Source organism: Pinus tabuliformis, chromosome 8, assembly GCF_031772625.1.
Source record: "Pinus tabuliformis cultivar Carrire ecotype Pingquan chromosome 8, CPIR1, whole genome shotgun sequence".
NCBI classification, from domain to species: Eukaryota; Viridiplantae; Streptophyta; class Pinopsida; order Pinales; family Pinaceae; genus Pinus; species Pinus tabuliformis.
In genome coordinates this window covers 1,476,980,310-1,476,995,079 of record NC_142294.1, presented here as the reverse complement: position 1 = coordinate 1,476,995,079, position 14,770 = coordinate 1,476,980,310, and the positions used below count along the sequence as shown (strand labels likewise).

The window sequence follows — 14,770 nt, the reverse complement described above, 5'->3', positions numbered from 1 at the left end:
ATTGGTCCTCCATACCATCCATTTTGGGGTTAACACTACCAATCCATTCCAGTTTCGCCGATATGTTCAAGAGAAGTCGCTCAGAGAATTCACCAACCCAACTAACACCTCATTCGCTGCAATACCTTCGCGCTCCATTTTTCATGACTGCCACCCTGAACCTTGTGTCATCAGATCGTTTTCACCTCCACAAAATCATTTGCTCCATTTCGCGTCGTAGATGTGGGATTCATTAATTCCCTCCTACGACGGGTCACTTCATGTCGACATCAACTCATTATCCAAGAAGTCAACTTAGGAACAACCCTTTCAGTACTTTGAAGCTTACATGCCTCAATGGCAAGTTTCTCACTTCCGACGACAGGTTTACATCAATGGCCTTCGACCGAATATTTTACGTGGTGTTCGACATTGACTCATGTATTCACACCATGTGAATTGCACTGTAGTACATTGAGGGTCATTATCATTATTGGTGATTCCTCTCGCGCCTGTTAACAGCTTACATCATTGGCTGGTAATCAGGCAATGTCTTTCCATGTTCGACACCAAAACATCTTTTCACATGGATCGACTTGTACATTGGGCGAAGATTGAACGAGTTTGAAGACCCTGGATCTAGTTTCATCCATCCGGGCTGCGATACATTCGGGAAAATAAAAACATCAAATGTACTCCATGGCTGCACAGATAATCATCCAAGCTAAGGGATGATGGCTCTACCAGAATCATCAGTCTGCCACACAGACGATTGTCTGTCCTATGTACATGAAAATGAATTTATAAAGCTGAGCATGGGAATGTCCGCCTCAGCTAGATCATGAAAATAATATGAAGATAATGTATTGTATTGTATTTTATACAGGTCACCTTCCAGTTCGAAAAACCTCGGATCCTCATGATAAAGCATTTCACCCGACATCAGAAGATTTACGACCTCATGCTTTAGGGGGCAACTGTTATAGACATATTTGGGCACTGCAACCCCAATCACATATGTAAATAAACCAAGGGCTCTAAAACCCCTAAAAGTGTTGTTTCATACCCTAAAGGATCAAGGTCAACTGATTACATCATTTCCCAGAAGTTCTCCCTGAAAAACTGCTTATAACTAGCCAAAACTGGACCATACAGACTGCTCCATACTGAGGGTGCGATGCATCTCATCTGCTACACACAAAGGGTGTGATGCATACTGAAAATCCCTTCTGTAGGGTGCAATGAGCGAGAGCAGACAAATGGCAGAGGCAGTTTTCTAAGTGGAAACTCAGATAATCTTCTAGAAACTGCTCATATGACACTTGCCTCTCTGAATTTGCCCAGGGATGAGTAAGAGATCATGAAATCTCCAAGTGGAACCAAGAACTATCAGTGAAATGACACTAATCAAAATCCCAGAAGCTGACTCACTCCCCTACGAACATATATATATATATATATGGATCCCTCATCCTAGAGATCTAGAGGGCTGGAATTTTGTAATTTGTAAGGAAGTGATGTTGGTTTTCTCTTTGAGACATTGTATGGTTGGGTGATCTAGCTTTTCATGAGGTGAAGAGGGCTTTCATGCTGGGAGGATGGCGCTGGATCAGACAGCTGGGTTGTAATCCTCTATTCTACTACTTCTATCAATAAAGCTATTTGAGTTTTCCTCCATATACTTGTATATTTCTGAATCTTGTATTTGTGTATGCATTTTTATGGTTAATGTACATGTGATTCTACATTCTTTATGGTTATATATCTCTATGTTTTGATGGTATTCTGTTGCTTTGACTCTACAGGTGTTATTTGAAGCAGGACAAGTGAGAAAGGAGTGGTGAAGCTTTATCAAAGCAGAGAGGAAACAAACAAGGAGCCAAGCGAAAGATTGAGGTTGGTACTCTCTGCTTCTCTCTCATCTATCTCAAATAAAGGAAAACACAAGTTACTTTGAATTGTTTGTTTCTAAGATAGCTACCCGTCTTAGTGGGACTAGCAGCTATGAATGGACACTAGTTTTCCCGAAAACAGCGGGGAAGGAGAGTACTCAAGGAGTAGGCTGGGAGGTCAACCGGTGAGTCATTTCATTCGGATTAAGCATGTCGACATTCACACTTGGAGGCGAATGACAACGGAGGGCAATTAGTGGCAAGTCAAGTTTGAATCTTGTTTCCTGGTGAACGGTACCTATGTTGTTATAATATTCTTTTGTATGACTTCATTATGGTTTAGAACGGTACCTATGTTGTTATAATATTCTTTTGTATGACTTCATTATGGTTTAGTTAATAATATGTAAATTAGATGATATGTTCAATTAAATGAAATTCATGAAAGTTATATATAATCCTTAATAATTTTTGAGTTCCCAATGTTATTTTCTTATGGTTGTATTTTTAGTATAAAAAAAAATAAAAAAATAAAAAAATAAAAATTATATATGGGGTTGGTCCCTAGACTATGGGATTGGTCCTTACAATTCCCAACCTCATAAACATTAGTATGGATTGGCCATTTCCTAATGGTCTTCATCTTGGCAGGATCTAAATTCAGCTTTCCTCTACCCATCACATACCCCATATACACCAAAGACTATTAGACAATAACAAATGGATCTATAGAAGGACACAATGTATCATTCATTAAGCTCATAAATGTAGCTAGTGCATTGATAGTACTCTATTGGGTTTTCCAAGTACTTGGTTCCTTTTTCCTAGTTCTTTTTTGGGTTTGCCAATAATTTTTGTGGTGTTGTGGTTCTCAATCATTTCTTATTTTATTTTCTTTGTCAAAATTATTATATTTTTTGTTGTCTTTCCTTAGAAACTGATTCTGTAAACCCTGCCAACTTATCTTTGGGAACAATTATAGCTCCAACAACTCATAAATGTGCACACCAAATTTACTTCAAGAACCCTTGTTGAAAGTTTTCTAATCTTCCAATTGGTTGAAAACCTATCTCTTATGGTGTTGCTAATAGGATGTTTTCGATTATGTGTATGTAAATAACATGTAACATCCCTAGTCAAATATCCATGTAATAAAGTTAATAAATGCAAAATAATAACCAAGGTCATGAGATATATATTCCAATCTGAATGTTGGGAAAAAAAAACATAGTAATGGGGATTACTTGTGATTAATTTATGGCTATGGAAATTGACAAAGGCAATGGAAAAGACAGTGGCATTAATTGGCATTTAATTTATAAAAATAACGGAAAATAGGAAAAAGGGAAAGTGAAAGGTCACGGTTGCATGTGAGGAGGAAAATGAAGGAAAATAATGGAAATTGAAGAAAATACAGGCCACATTAATAAAAATGCTTTTGAGGATTAACATGTAGCTTTTTGTTAGTTTAGTTTTGGAACTATCATTTTATTCTCTCTCTCTCTCATACTCTTGGACGCTTAGATTTTTCTTGGAGCACCCTTGATTTGGAGCAAGAAGACAAAATAAGAACATGAAAGCACGAAAGGACATCAAGATCAGCAACTACAATGGTTTTTGCTTGTAGGTACTGAATTGCATGTATGATTTCCTTGCTAGTTTTGGTATGCATGGCACATGCATATGATTTATTGGTTATGATATTTCATTGGAATGAAGGATTGACTCGATTGACAGTGGTTTTGCCTAAACTTTCCATTTTCTAGATATTCATGGTGTTATGGGTTTCTTTCCTTTTGTTTTCTGGTTAGTTCTCATGTTCCTTAAGGTTGTGGGTTGAGTTACTAGGTCTTGAAGCTTTGGTTGGACAAACGCTCTAAAATCCTTGTAATAATTTGGGTTGAGTTACTAGTCCTGGAAGTGTTGGTTGGAAAAATGCTATGGAGCCCTTGATGGCTTGAGTTACTAGTCCTAGAAACCCTGGTTGGACAAACGCTCTGGAGCCCGATATTAGTTGTGGGTTGAGTTATTATTCCTGGAAGCCTTGGTTGAAACAAACGCTCTGGGGCCCTGGACATCTTGGGTAGAGACCGATCTAGTGATTCTTAGTGATATCAGACCGTGAGGTGGAATCACTGGTTGAGGGTTGAAGTGGTTTGCCCTCTAGAAGCGTTGGTTTCGTTTTGTTTGATTTGTTTCATGAGATCCCACATTCATGCTTTGACTATGGCGTGGCGGTGATTGGCCGAAAGAGAGATTTGGTTCAGCCTAATCTATGGTCGGGTGGTACGTGGAAGTCCCTGACTTGGTTGGATTTGCATTTGTTAACAAGAGCTCATTTTTTTTTTGTATTTTATGTGTAAATGTGATTGGCATTATGTGGCTTTAATGGTTGTTTCCTCATTGATATATCTCTGATTATTTGCTGGTTATAACCATGTTTCATAGTAATTATGATGTATGGATCTCATTCTGTTTTGGTTAATAAATGAAATTTTAATGAATAAATGACCTAATAGATAAAAATGCAGCTATTGTGAGGAGAAATCAATCATATTTTATGATTCTCAAATAAGTATGAGACCCCAATGCTCATATATGTTCTTGTGACCTATAGATTACATGTTTATGATATGTTTAACGAAATGTCTATCCTGGCTAATAGGGATCAAATCAAGTCATTGTTTTGTTGTTTGCATTAGTAACCTTGTTTCAATGTTATTTATCATTTTTGGAAGTTTTATGAAGTTTTGGGTAGTGGCCTGAGTCCTAGCCTTGAAAAAGTGGTACAAAATCTAGGGTCAATGGCACTGAACTGCCTAAAAAAGGCTATAGTCACATGAATGTATTGCTATGGGAGTGACTAGAGGGTCCTAGTCGCATGAGTTCCTTGTCATGAGTTCAACTAAGGCTCTAGGTTAGTGAAAGAAAAATTCTCTCAGGGGTTGGACACTTGAAGGGGTTGGTTGGCTCCTGAAGGTTTTGTAGTTTCTGAGGAAGGCCAGATTGGTCTTGTCATCTTGATTCTACTTCTTTAACTATACATGTGGAGTTGAATCATATCATAGTAACTCTTCATCACATATTTACCCTAGTGGACCAGTTAACTTGGGTAAATGTGGGAGGAGGGTGTTACATAACCCTTGACAAGATGTAAAAATTTGGTTGCTTATTTCTCATACATTGAAATTCTCATTAAAATCTGAACAAGTACTTTTCATTAGAAAGATAAATACAAACGCTTTGAACTACTCTTTTTAAACTAACATAAATTGTTAACATCCTCAGACTTCTTAATTTCAAGGCAATACAGGTTATAGATTGTCATAACTTTAGATTTGTAAAGAAGAAGAAAGATCATAAACTTTATGTAATCATATTTTTCAAGTATGATTCATCATTCAAAAATATTTGTTGTAAATAATTTGGTTCATAACATATTTGTAAATAAATAAAGAAGCCAATAAGCCTAATGTAATTTTTTTGGTGTCTAAAATTAAATATGCCTTGGTTTTAACCTTTCAAAGCATTCATTGTAAAATATATGATTTTTCAGATACCAAGAAGCCTGAATAAAACTAATATGTGACTTTTTCATAAAAAGAGCCCTATAAAAGATGCTTTAAACCAAGACCATAGAGCTACAGTAGATAATATTGGTGATCATAAGATTGGCCTCAAGCCCCCTTCCCCCCCGCCCCCATTAGATGATACTCTTAATCATAAGATTAGACCCAAGGTATTATTATAATACCCTTACCTGTTGTGTTGATGTAAATACATGTGCTTTTAACTATTATACTGGTGAGTAAGATACTTTTTTATTATTAGGCTAGTGAGCCGAAACTATATCATGTGGCCTACATGCCCATATAGTGACATTAGATAAATTTTGGGGCTAGTTGCCCAAATATTTTTATGCCAGTTTTTACTAAGTGGTAAAGAATGCCAAGATGTAAACTCTGTAAAATTGTACATATTCTCTGATATTAATAAAATAAACCTAATTGCAAAGCCCACTCCACGAAAATAGTATGGGGGCGCAACTCTAGATACAAAAACAATAGTTGGATGTTTTTCTTGGTCACAAAAAGTGCACTCTACGGCCCATGTGGTTTCAAAGTGCCACATGACCAATAGAGAGCATGCATTTATTAAAAAGGAATGTTTCTTGGAAAAAGAATTCATTCATTTAGTTGATTTTTCATTCAGTGTTGATGATTGATTTGTCAGTGAGTTTTGAGGAATGGACACTAAAATTGGTTGAAGGTGTGGTTATTCAGTTAACCATACCAAATGGATGCACCTGGTTTTTATGTGAGCCTTGTTGGCTTCGAAAGCTTGCTAGCTTTGATTATGGCTTAATGGGCATGGAGTTTTGTTGTGGACTCAGTTTGGTGATAGCGTTAAAGAACTTTTGAGATCTAAAATGAGCCTCTTAAGAAAAATGTACAACCAAAATAAACTTTATAAGAACCAATAGAATTCAAGATGATGATGTCAACCATGGGGAATGATTCACCATTTTTGGGATAAAAAAGTAAAATGATTAAAAAATAATAAACTATTTTTTCAACTTGTATTTTTAACTTATCTCATAAGGTTTTATTCAAATTTCAAGCAAAAATACTCATTGGATGCAAAATTTAATTCCTCATCCAGAAAATACCCATGTTGCATACTTTTGATGTACCCTATTACACGAAAAATAAGAAATACATGAAAACACATGATTGCAATCATGTTTTTCATGTATTTCTCATTTTTCGTGTTATAGGGTACATCAAAAGTATGCAACATGGCTACTCCTTGGATGAGGAATCAAATTCTACATCCAACTAGTGTTCCCACTCGAAATTTGAGTAAACCCATAAGGAGATAAGTTGAAAATATGAGTTAAAAAAAATTAGTTTTCTTTCCTTTTCTACCTCTAAAATTTGATGATGTAATCTAATCTTATTTTATTATTTCCACTATTATTTTATAATTTCCTTAGAGGCCCATTTTAGACCTCAAAATTTCCCTAATGTCAGTGAGTCCTCGTTAGATTCTAGTATTGATTGTGGGATTATTCAATTTGGCTATTTGGAACTTGGACACTAGAAAATAGAAAGCTCCTGGAGCTACTAGATGAGACCATTATGGCCAACCATAAGTCGCCCTGAAAGATGGGCATTAGGGGGGGGGGGTGTGAACCTATAGCTCGAAACTGAGGTTGCTATGGTTGGTATCATGACCATGGTTTTGTTATTGGTTTTACCACTGTTGCACGGAGTTTTTGTCCCAGTTCAGGGGTGACCTATGGTTGAGCTTATGAACCATATTGTCTATGGTTGGGAGGAACATGGAGAGCCCATAACAAGTCAGAATTTTCTTCATGTCCAAGTTAAAAGGCTGGCAAAAATATAAATGTACAGTTCCAAAAATAATTTCAGATCAATTAATGAGTTATGCAATACTATTAGAGTGGGGTTACCCAGCTCGACACCAAGGATGCTACAATTATGCTATGCACCTACTATTCCACCAGATTTTTTTGGTTATTGATAAATAATATTTTTTTCCCAATTCATATGAGTCTATGTCCTTCTTGCTAGCAAATGTTCAAACTATTTGGAATCTTGTTCTTCATAATAGCAATGTACTCAATTGTGATATTGAAACCATGCATTTTTTATAATTACAATGTACCTAACTATGATATTATTGCGTTGTAGAAATGATTTATTATGAAAATATCATATAAGTGTCCAAATCTTTAAGGCATCTTTGGTAACCCATGTAAATTCAAAGCAAGGCTAGTATTGTTTAACTTTGTACAAGAGCTCAGTAAATGTCTCTTTAAAGAAAGGCCCTCAACCTAGTGTAAATAGCATCGTTGATCATAAGATTTGCCCCCAACCCTCTTGAAAATAATACCCTTGATCATAAGGTTGGCCCTAAGGCATTACTCTCATTGATAAGATGCATTTTTTTAATAGACCCTTGATCATAAAGTTAGCCCTAACCTATTACTCATATTGACAAGATGCATTTTTTTAATAGGCCATATAATTTTCTTTATTCTTGCAAATATAATAGAATTATCATTCTTTACTACTGCATTATTTTTTTAGAAGGAAAAAACATGGTTTATATAATATACTATTACATTTTCCATAATATAAGACTTACATATTTCACAATAAATCTCCCAATTTAAACAAGTGTTTATAAAATATGTCTAACATAAAAAAGTTTTTAAAACTAGCTCTAACAACATTCTCATTTATAATTTTATCAAAATACCTTGTCAAAAATATATTAGCAGATAAACCCAATAAAACAGAAATAGAAACATAAAGCTAAAAATAAAAAGAAGATTGAGCCCTCATCTCTGATTATGTCATTCTCCACGTGAATGTAATGCCTGTAACCATATTTGTTTTCATTGTTGCATAATATCTGAACGTGTACTATTGTGTTGTAGAAATTATCTCGTAGAGATTATCTTCTGTGAAAAAATCTCATTAAATAAAACGAACAATGAGACCAACATAATTAACTCAAATAATTAAATTAAAAATATCTGAAATGAAACAGGCTACAAAAACATGATAAGTAATTGTACAAATTAAGTAAATTAACATGTAATGAATAGTTAAAAATAATTGTGATTTACAATGTGACCAATAACCAATTTTCATTTAATGTATTTAATCAACACAATATTAGAATATTTTCATGGGAAGTTTTAGATTTCTGACTTTGGATCTACTTCTACTTTGGATTCTAATGTTTTATTTTTCTAAAAGTGTTTCTCAATTCTCATATAGAGTATCTAATCGGTAAGCAGTTTTTATTTAAAATATTTCATCATGAAAATCAAGTTCATCTCTCAATGGTCAGATCATTGCTCCAGCTTTACATATTCAATGACCAACGCTGAAGCTCTTTCCATTTTAATCATTTCCAAATTTAGAAGGTTGCAACTTGGAATCCTAGAATTAAAACTGACACCCCGAGATTAAAATCGAAATTCCAGATTTAAAATTGAAAATTGTGAAGGTTGCAACTTAGAATCCTAGAATTAAAACTGACACCCCAAGATTAAAATCGAAATTCCAGAATTAAAATTGAAAATTGTAACCTGATCATGTTGTTACTGGTGGTGAAAATTGTAACCTTATCGAAGAATTAAAGTATCGTAGATCTTCTTCACTTGAAGATAGCCTGGAAAGTTATTTTTCAGGGGATTTTTTTGAAAGTGATTTTTTTTTTTCAAAAATTTGGATCATAAGCGTGTTTAAATTTTTTTTAAGCATAAAAATAGATTTGGCAGCCTAAAGAACTCTTTGACAAGTTTGCCCGCTTTAAATCAAAATTCCCAAAAATTTTGAGAAGTTTGCCTGTAAACCAAAAAACCCAAAATTCCCAAAAATCATGCCAAAATTATTTCAACTATTTTCTGAACAAATTTGATAAATTTGCGAGTTGGATAGACTACTCAAAAATTCTCTGAACAAATTGTATTTTCTGAACAAATTTGACAAATTTATGAGTTGCATAGACTACTCCAAAATTCCCAAAAATTTTAAAAAAATCATGCCAAAATTTCAACTATTTTCTGAACAAATTTGTGAGTTGAGTTGGATGGACTACTCAAAATAAGTTTCTGAACAAATTTGTGAGTTGAATAGACTACTTAAAATAAGTGCCAGAAGTTACTGCGATGATGTGTGTATCCAAACTCAATATAAGTTATTGTGATGATCTGTGTACCCAAACTCACTAATATTGATTCCAAAAAATTGCAATGATGAAGCTGGGGTTTTTTTATTTTTGTGACATTCTTCGTACAGCCAAATATTTCTCATTTGTATAGAAAGGTAACGCTAATACAATAATTATAATTATTTGAAAATATAAGTTCCTCTTTACATTTCATCCATTCGCTTAAAACAAGAAAAAGGGCTTGCATTCCAGAAAAAGAAAACAGCACATTCATCGCGGTTAAGAAAATCTGTCCATTTTATTATAACTCATCTCTTTCAAAATACATTGTTTCTCAGCCTCCAAACCCTTACCAATACCCAAGACGATACAATGACGAGATGAACGACAAACATCCATACATAATCTCAACCACCATACCCCAATAATTTTTGTTTCAGTTAACCAGAGATTTCTATGGCTCTAACCTCAGGTTTAGGCTGAGGCTGCTTGGGAACCGTGACAGTGAGCACTCCATTTTCCATGGTAGCCTTCACCTGGTCCACCTTTGCATTTTCCGGTAATCGGAAACTACGAAGAAATTTCCCGTGAGCGCGCTCAATACGGTGCCACTTGTCGGTCTTTTTCTCTTCTTCTTTATTCCGTTCACCACTGATCTTTAAAACTCGGTCGTCTTCCACATCTATCTTTACCTCTTCTTTCTTCAAACCTGCCACGAACGAAAGGTAAGTCCCGTACGCTAAATATCAACAATTCCAGAAAATTAATAACTAAAGCAACAAAAACCCTGTAATAGGCATGATCAATACCTGGAAGATCGGCCTTGAAGATGTGTGCATCAGAGGTTTCCTTCCAGTCGAACTGAGTGTTGGCTATGGCTGCTGCGTCATTCTTTGAAAATGACGCTATTTCCCCAAGGAATGAAGAATTCACAGATTCGAAAGGATCCCATAAATCAAGTGAGAAGGGATCGAAAACGTTGGACCGTCTGCCAAAGAAGCGAGGAGCGAGAGACATGCTTGCGATAATGTCGACTCTTAAGAAAGATATGAATGCTAGAAAAACTGACTTTGAAGAGTTGGCCGGATAGGGGGGGCATTTATAGTAGTTGCAGGAAACAGGTAGAATGTTCAAGAATGAAGATGATTATCCAGTCTCCGAGGGTGGAACACACGGGAATGCTCTACGCGTTTCTATTAAAAGGTTTCAGACTCGTTTTCCGAATCATGTTTATTGTTAAATAATTAAGAGATAATTGTATATTCATGTTTTTAAATTAGCTTGACGGTAAAGTCAAATAAAATTAATTTTTTAAATATTTATGTGGTGTGTAACTGACAACATTACAACATTATACTAGTAATGAGTAGATTAATTTTTCATCCAAATTAGCCTTAACCGTTGAATCGACCAAACTAATCTGAATGTCGACGCGCTTAATCTGAATACAATGACCCACCAGTTGACCTCCCAGCTTACTCCTTGGGTACTCTCCTTCCCTGCGGACCCCTAAGCTGCAATGGGGTTGTACAATGGAGGAATGTAATCGCTGGTAGAGGAGAGCACTCTTTGGCTCAAGAGTCCCCTCTCTAAAGTCCTCTACCTCACCAAACTCACTATAGCTCATAGTCACTACTCTGACAATCTCATCCATTCAATAATAGGGTAAAGAAAAAGTCTCTTCTCCCATGGCCTATCCCTTCTTTTATAAGAGTCCTCATAGCTGACACTTCGTATTTCATGCATAATTAATTATTTTTTATAATTCAATAGTTTTCTTATTCATCCACCCATGTGTCACTCTTTCATCAAGGGTCTCCAAATTTATTTAAATTTTAATTTAAAACTAATATTTTTCCTCACCTCAACAAGATTCTTATTTCTTCTCGTAGTTGTCTTTTGATCCCCCTTTTTACTCCTTAATTTGTGTTCATTACTAAAGTCAATTGATAAGTCAATATTTGATCCCCTATCTACTCCCTAATTTAACTCAAGTTATTTTTTAGATGGATATTCTTATGTTGGTTGTTGCCACATGGATTTTCTCTAAATTTCTCTAAAATTTAATTTATAAATCTTATTTTAATTCATCGCCCTCTTCTCTTAATTAGGTTTAGCTATTTTAGGATTTATATTTATCCTTACATTTATGTCCCTCTTTCCCATTTTTACCTAATTAAATTATATTATCTATCTAATATTTTCCAACATGGGAAGGGTAGAGTTTTTAAGGTAAAATATTTTGTTTCTTCCTATGATCCTCTTAACCCAAGTTTTATTCTAGATTTAATTACCTCAGTTTCTAACATCATTTACCCTTGATGTGAATTTACTTGGTTTTCATATCTTGGTTATATTTATTAATTTATTTATTTTTAATGATTCCAAGGGTGCCAAGTTTGGTCATGCCTTCAAAAACTTCCCTTGAAGTTCCAAAGGTGTCACACCTAACAATTTATTTGTGATGCCAAGGGTGCCAAGTTGGTCATGCCCTTCAAGAAATTCCCTTGAAGTTCCAAGGGTGCCACGCCACTTGCCTTTCAAGCATTCAGTGGCTACGAGGGGAAAATATAGGTGAGGAAAAATATTAGTTTTAAATTAAAATTTAAATAAGTTTGGAGACCCTTGATGAGAGAGTGACACATGGGTGGGTGAATAAGCAAACTATTGAATTATCAAAAATAATTAATTATGCATGAAATTCTAAGTGTCACCTATGAGGACTTTTTCTTTACCCTATTGTTGGATGGATGAGACTATGTTAGAGTAGTGACTACGAACTATAGTGACTTTGATGAGGTAGAGGAATTTAGATAGGGGACTCTTGATCCAAAAAGTGCTCTCCTCTACCAACTATTACATTCCTCCATTGTACAACCCCATTGTAGCTCGGGGGTCGGCGGGGAAGGAGAGTACCCAAGGAGTAGGCTGGGAGGTCAACCGGTTGGTCATTTCATTCAGATTAAGCACATCAACATTCACACTTAGAGGCAAATGACAACAAAGGAGGGCAATTAGCGGCAAGTCAAGTTTGAATCTCGTCCCCTGGTGAATGGTACCTATGTTGTTATAATATTTTTTGTATGATTTCATTATGGTTTAAAATGATACCTATGTTGTTATAATATTTTTTTGTATGACTCATTATGGTTTAGTTAATAATATGTAAATTAGATGATATGTTCAATGAAATGAAATTCATGAAAGTTTTGTATAATCCTTAATAATTTTTGAGTTCCCAATGCTATTTTTTTATGGTTGTATTTTTAATATTTAAAAAAAACAAAACAAAACAAAAAATATATATGGGGTTGGTCCCTAGAATATGGGATTGGTCCTTACAATTCCCAACCTCATAAATATTAGTAGGGTTTGGCCATTTCCTAATGGTCTTCATCTTGGCAGGATCTATATTCAGCTTTCCTCTACCCATCACATACCCCATATACACCTAAGACCATTATGCAAACTCACTTTTCGTGACCTTTACTAGCAGTTAGTGCTTATTTAATGTCTCAATCACCTATGTCAAATGTGTGATGTACTCCTCCCAAGTAGCATTGTATACCGATATATCATCCAAATAGACAATAACAAATGAATCTATAGAAGGGCACAATGTATCAAGCTCATAAATGTAGCTAGTGCATTGATAGTACTTTGTTGGGTTTTCCAAGTAGTTTGTTCCTTTTTCCTAGTTATTTCTTGGGTTTTCCAATAATTTTTTTGGTGTTGTGGTTCTCAATCATTTCTTATTTTATTTTCTTTGTCAAAATTATTATATTTTTTGTTGTCTTTCCTTAGAAACTGATTCTGTAAACCCTGTCAACTTATCTTCGGGAACAATTATAGCTCCAACAACTCATAAATGTGCACACCAAATTTACTTCAAGAACCCTTGTTGAAGGTTGTCTAATCTTCCAATTGGTTGAAAACCTATCTCTTACGGTGTTGCTAATAGGATGTTTTCGATTATGTGTATGTAAATAACATGTAACATCCCTGGTCAAATATCCATGTAATAAAGTTAATAAATGCAAAATAATAACCAAGGTCATGAGATATATATTCCAATCCGAATGTTGGAAAAAAAAACATAGTGATGGGGATCACTTGTGATTAATTTATGGATATGGAAATTGACAAAGGCAATGGAAAAGACAGTGGCATTAATGGCATTTTATTTATAAAAATAATGGAAAATAGGAAAAAAATGAAGGTGAAAGGTCACAGGGTGAATGTGACGAAGAAAAAGAAGGAAAATAATGGAAATTGAAGAAAATAGAAGCCACATTAATAAAAATGCTTTTGAGGATTAGTGTGTAGCTTTTTGTTAGTTTAGTTTTGGAGCTATCATTTTATTCTCTCTCTCTCATACTCTTGGACGCTTGGATTTTTCTTGGAGCACCCTTGGAAGAGTGTGGCATACTTGGAATTTGGAGCAAGAAGGCAAAATAAGAACAGGAAAGCACGAAAGGACATGAAGATCAACAACTACAACGGGTTTTGCTTGTAGGTACCGAATTGCATGTATGATTTCCTTGCTAGTTTTGGCATGCATGGCACATGCATGTGATTTATTGGTTATGATATTTCATTGGCATGAAGAATTGACTCGATTGACAGTGGTTTTACCTAAACTTTCCATTTTCTAGATATCCATGGTGTTATGGGTTTCTTTCCATTTTTTTTCTAGTTGGTTCTCATGTTCCTTAAGGTTGTGGGTTGAGTTACTAGCTCTTGAAGCTTTGGTTGGACAAACGCTCTGGAATCCCTGTAACAGCTTGGGTTGAGTTTCTAGTCTTGGAAGTCTTGGTTGTAAAAACACTATGGAGCCCTTAATGGCTTGAGTTACTAGTCCTGGAAGCCCTGGTTGGGCAAACGCTCTGGAGCCCGATATTAATTGTGGGTTGAGTTACTATAACTAGAAGCCTTGGTTGAAACAAACGCTCCGGAGCCCTAGACATCTTGGGTAGAGACCGATCTAGTGATTCTTAGTGATATCAGGCCGTGAGGTGGAATCACTGGTTGAGGGTTGAAGTGGTTTGCCCTCTGAAAGCCCTGGTTTCGTTTTGTTTGATTTGTTTCATGAGATCCCACATTCATGCTTTGGCTATGGCGTGGGGTGATTGGCTAAAAAAGAAATTTGGTTCAGCCTAATCTATGGTCGGGTGGTACGTGGAAGT

The 14,770-nt window shown here is 35.3% G+C and overlaps 1 protein-coding gene across 1 annotated transcript; it reads right to left on the bottom strand.

Moving 5' to 3' along the window:
- Positions 1–9,863: 9,863 nt before the first annotated feature.
- LOC149241382 (16.9 kDa class I heat shock protein 2-like) lies at positions 9,864–10,772 on the bottom strand. The gene is made up of 2 exons (XM_089367511.1): positions 10,394–10,772; positions 9,864–10,293 (listed from the first exon to the last, which is right to left on the bottom strand). Exons 1-2 carry the CDS (start codon positions 10,599–10,601, stop codon positions 10,025–10,027), a joined length of 477 nt encoding a protein of 158 aa, XP_089223637.1. The 5' UTR covers positions 10,602–10,772; the 3' UTR covers positions 9,864–10,024.
- Between the last annotated feature and the right edge of the window lie 3,998 nt (positions 10,773–14,770).

Bases quoted from the DNA above. Each gene is read 5' to 3' on its own strand.
- LOC149241382 (XM_089367511.1), bottom strand. From the start codon at position 10,601: ATGTCTCTCGCTCCTCGCTTCTTTGGCAGACGGTCCAACGTTTTCGAT. The intron at 10,294-10,393 runs GTATTGATCATG...CGTTCGTGGCAG, and splicing joins CTTCAAGGCCGATCTTCCAG to GTTTGAAGAAAGAAGAGGTA.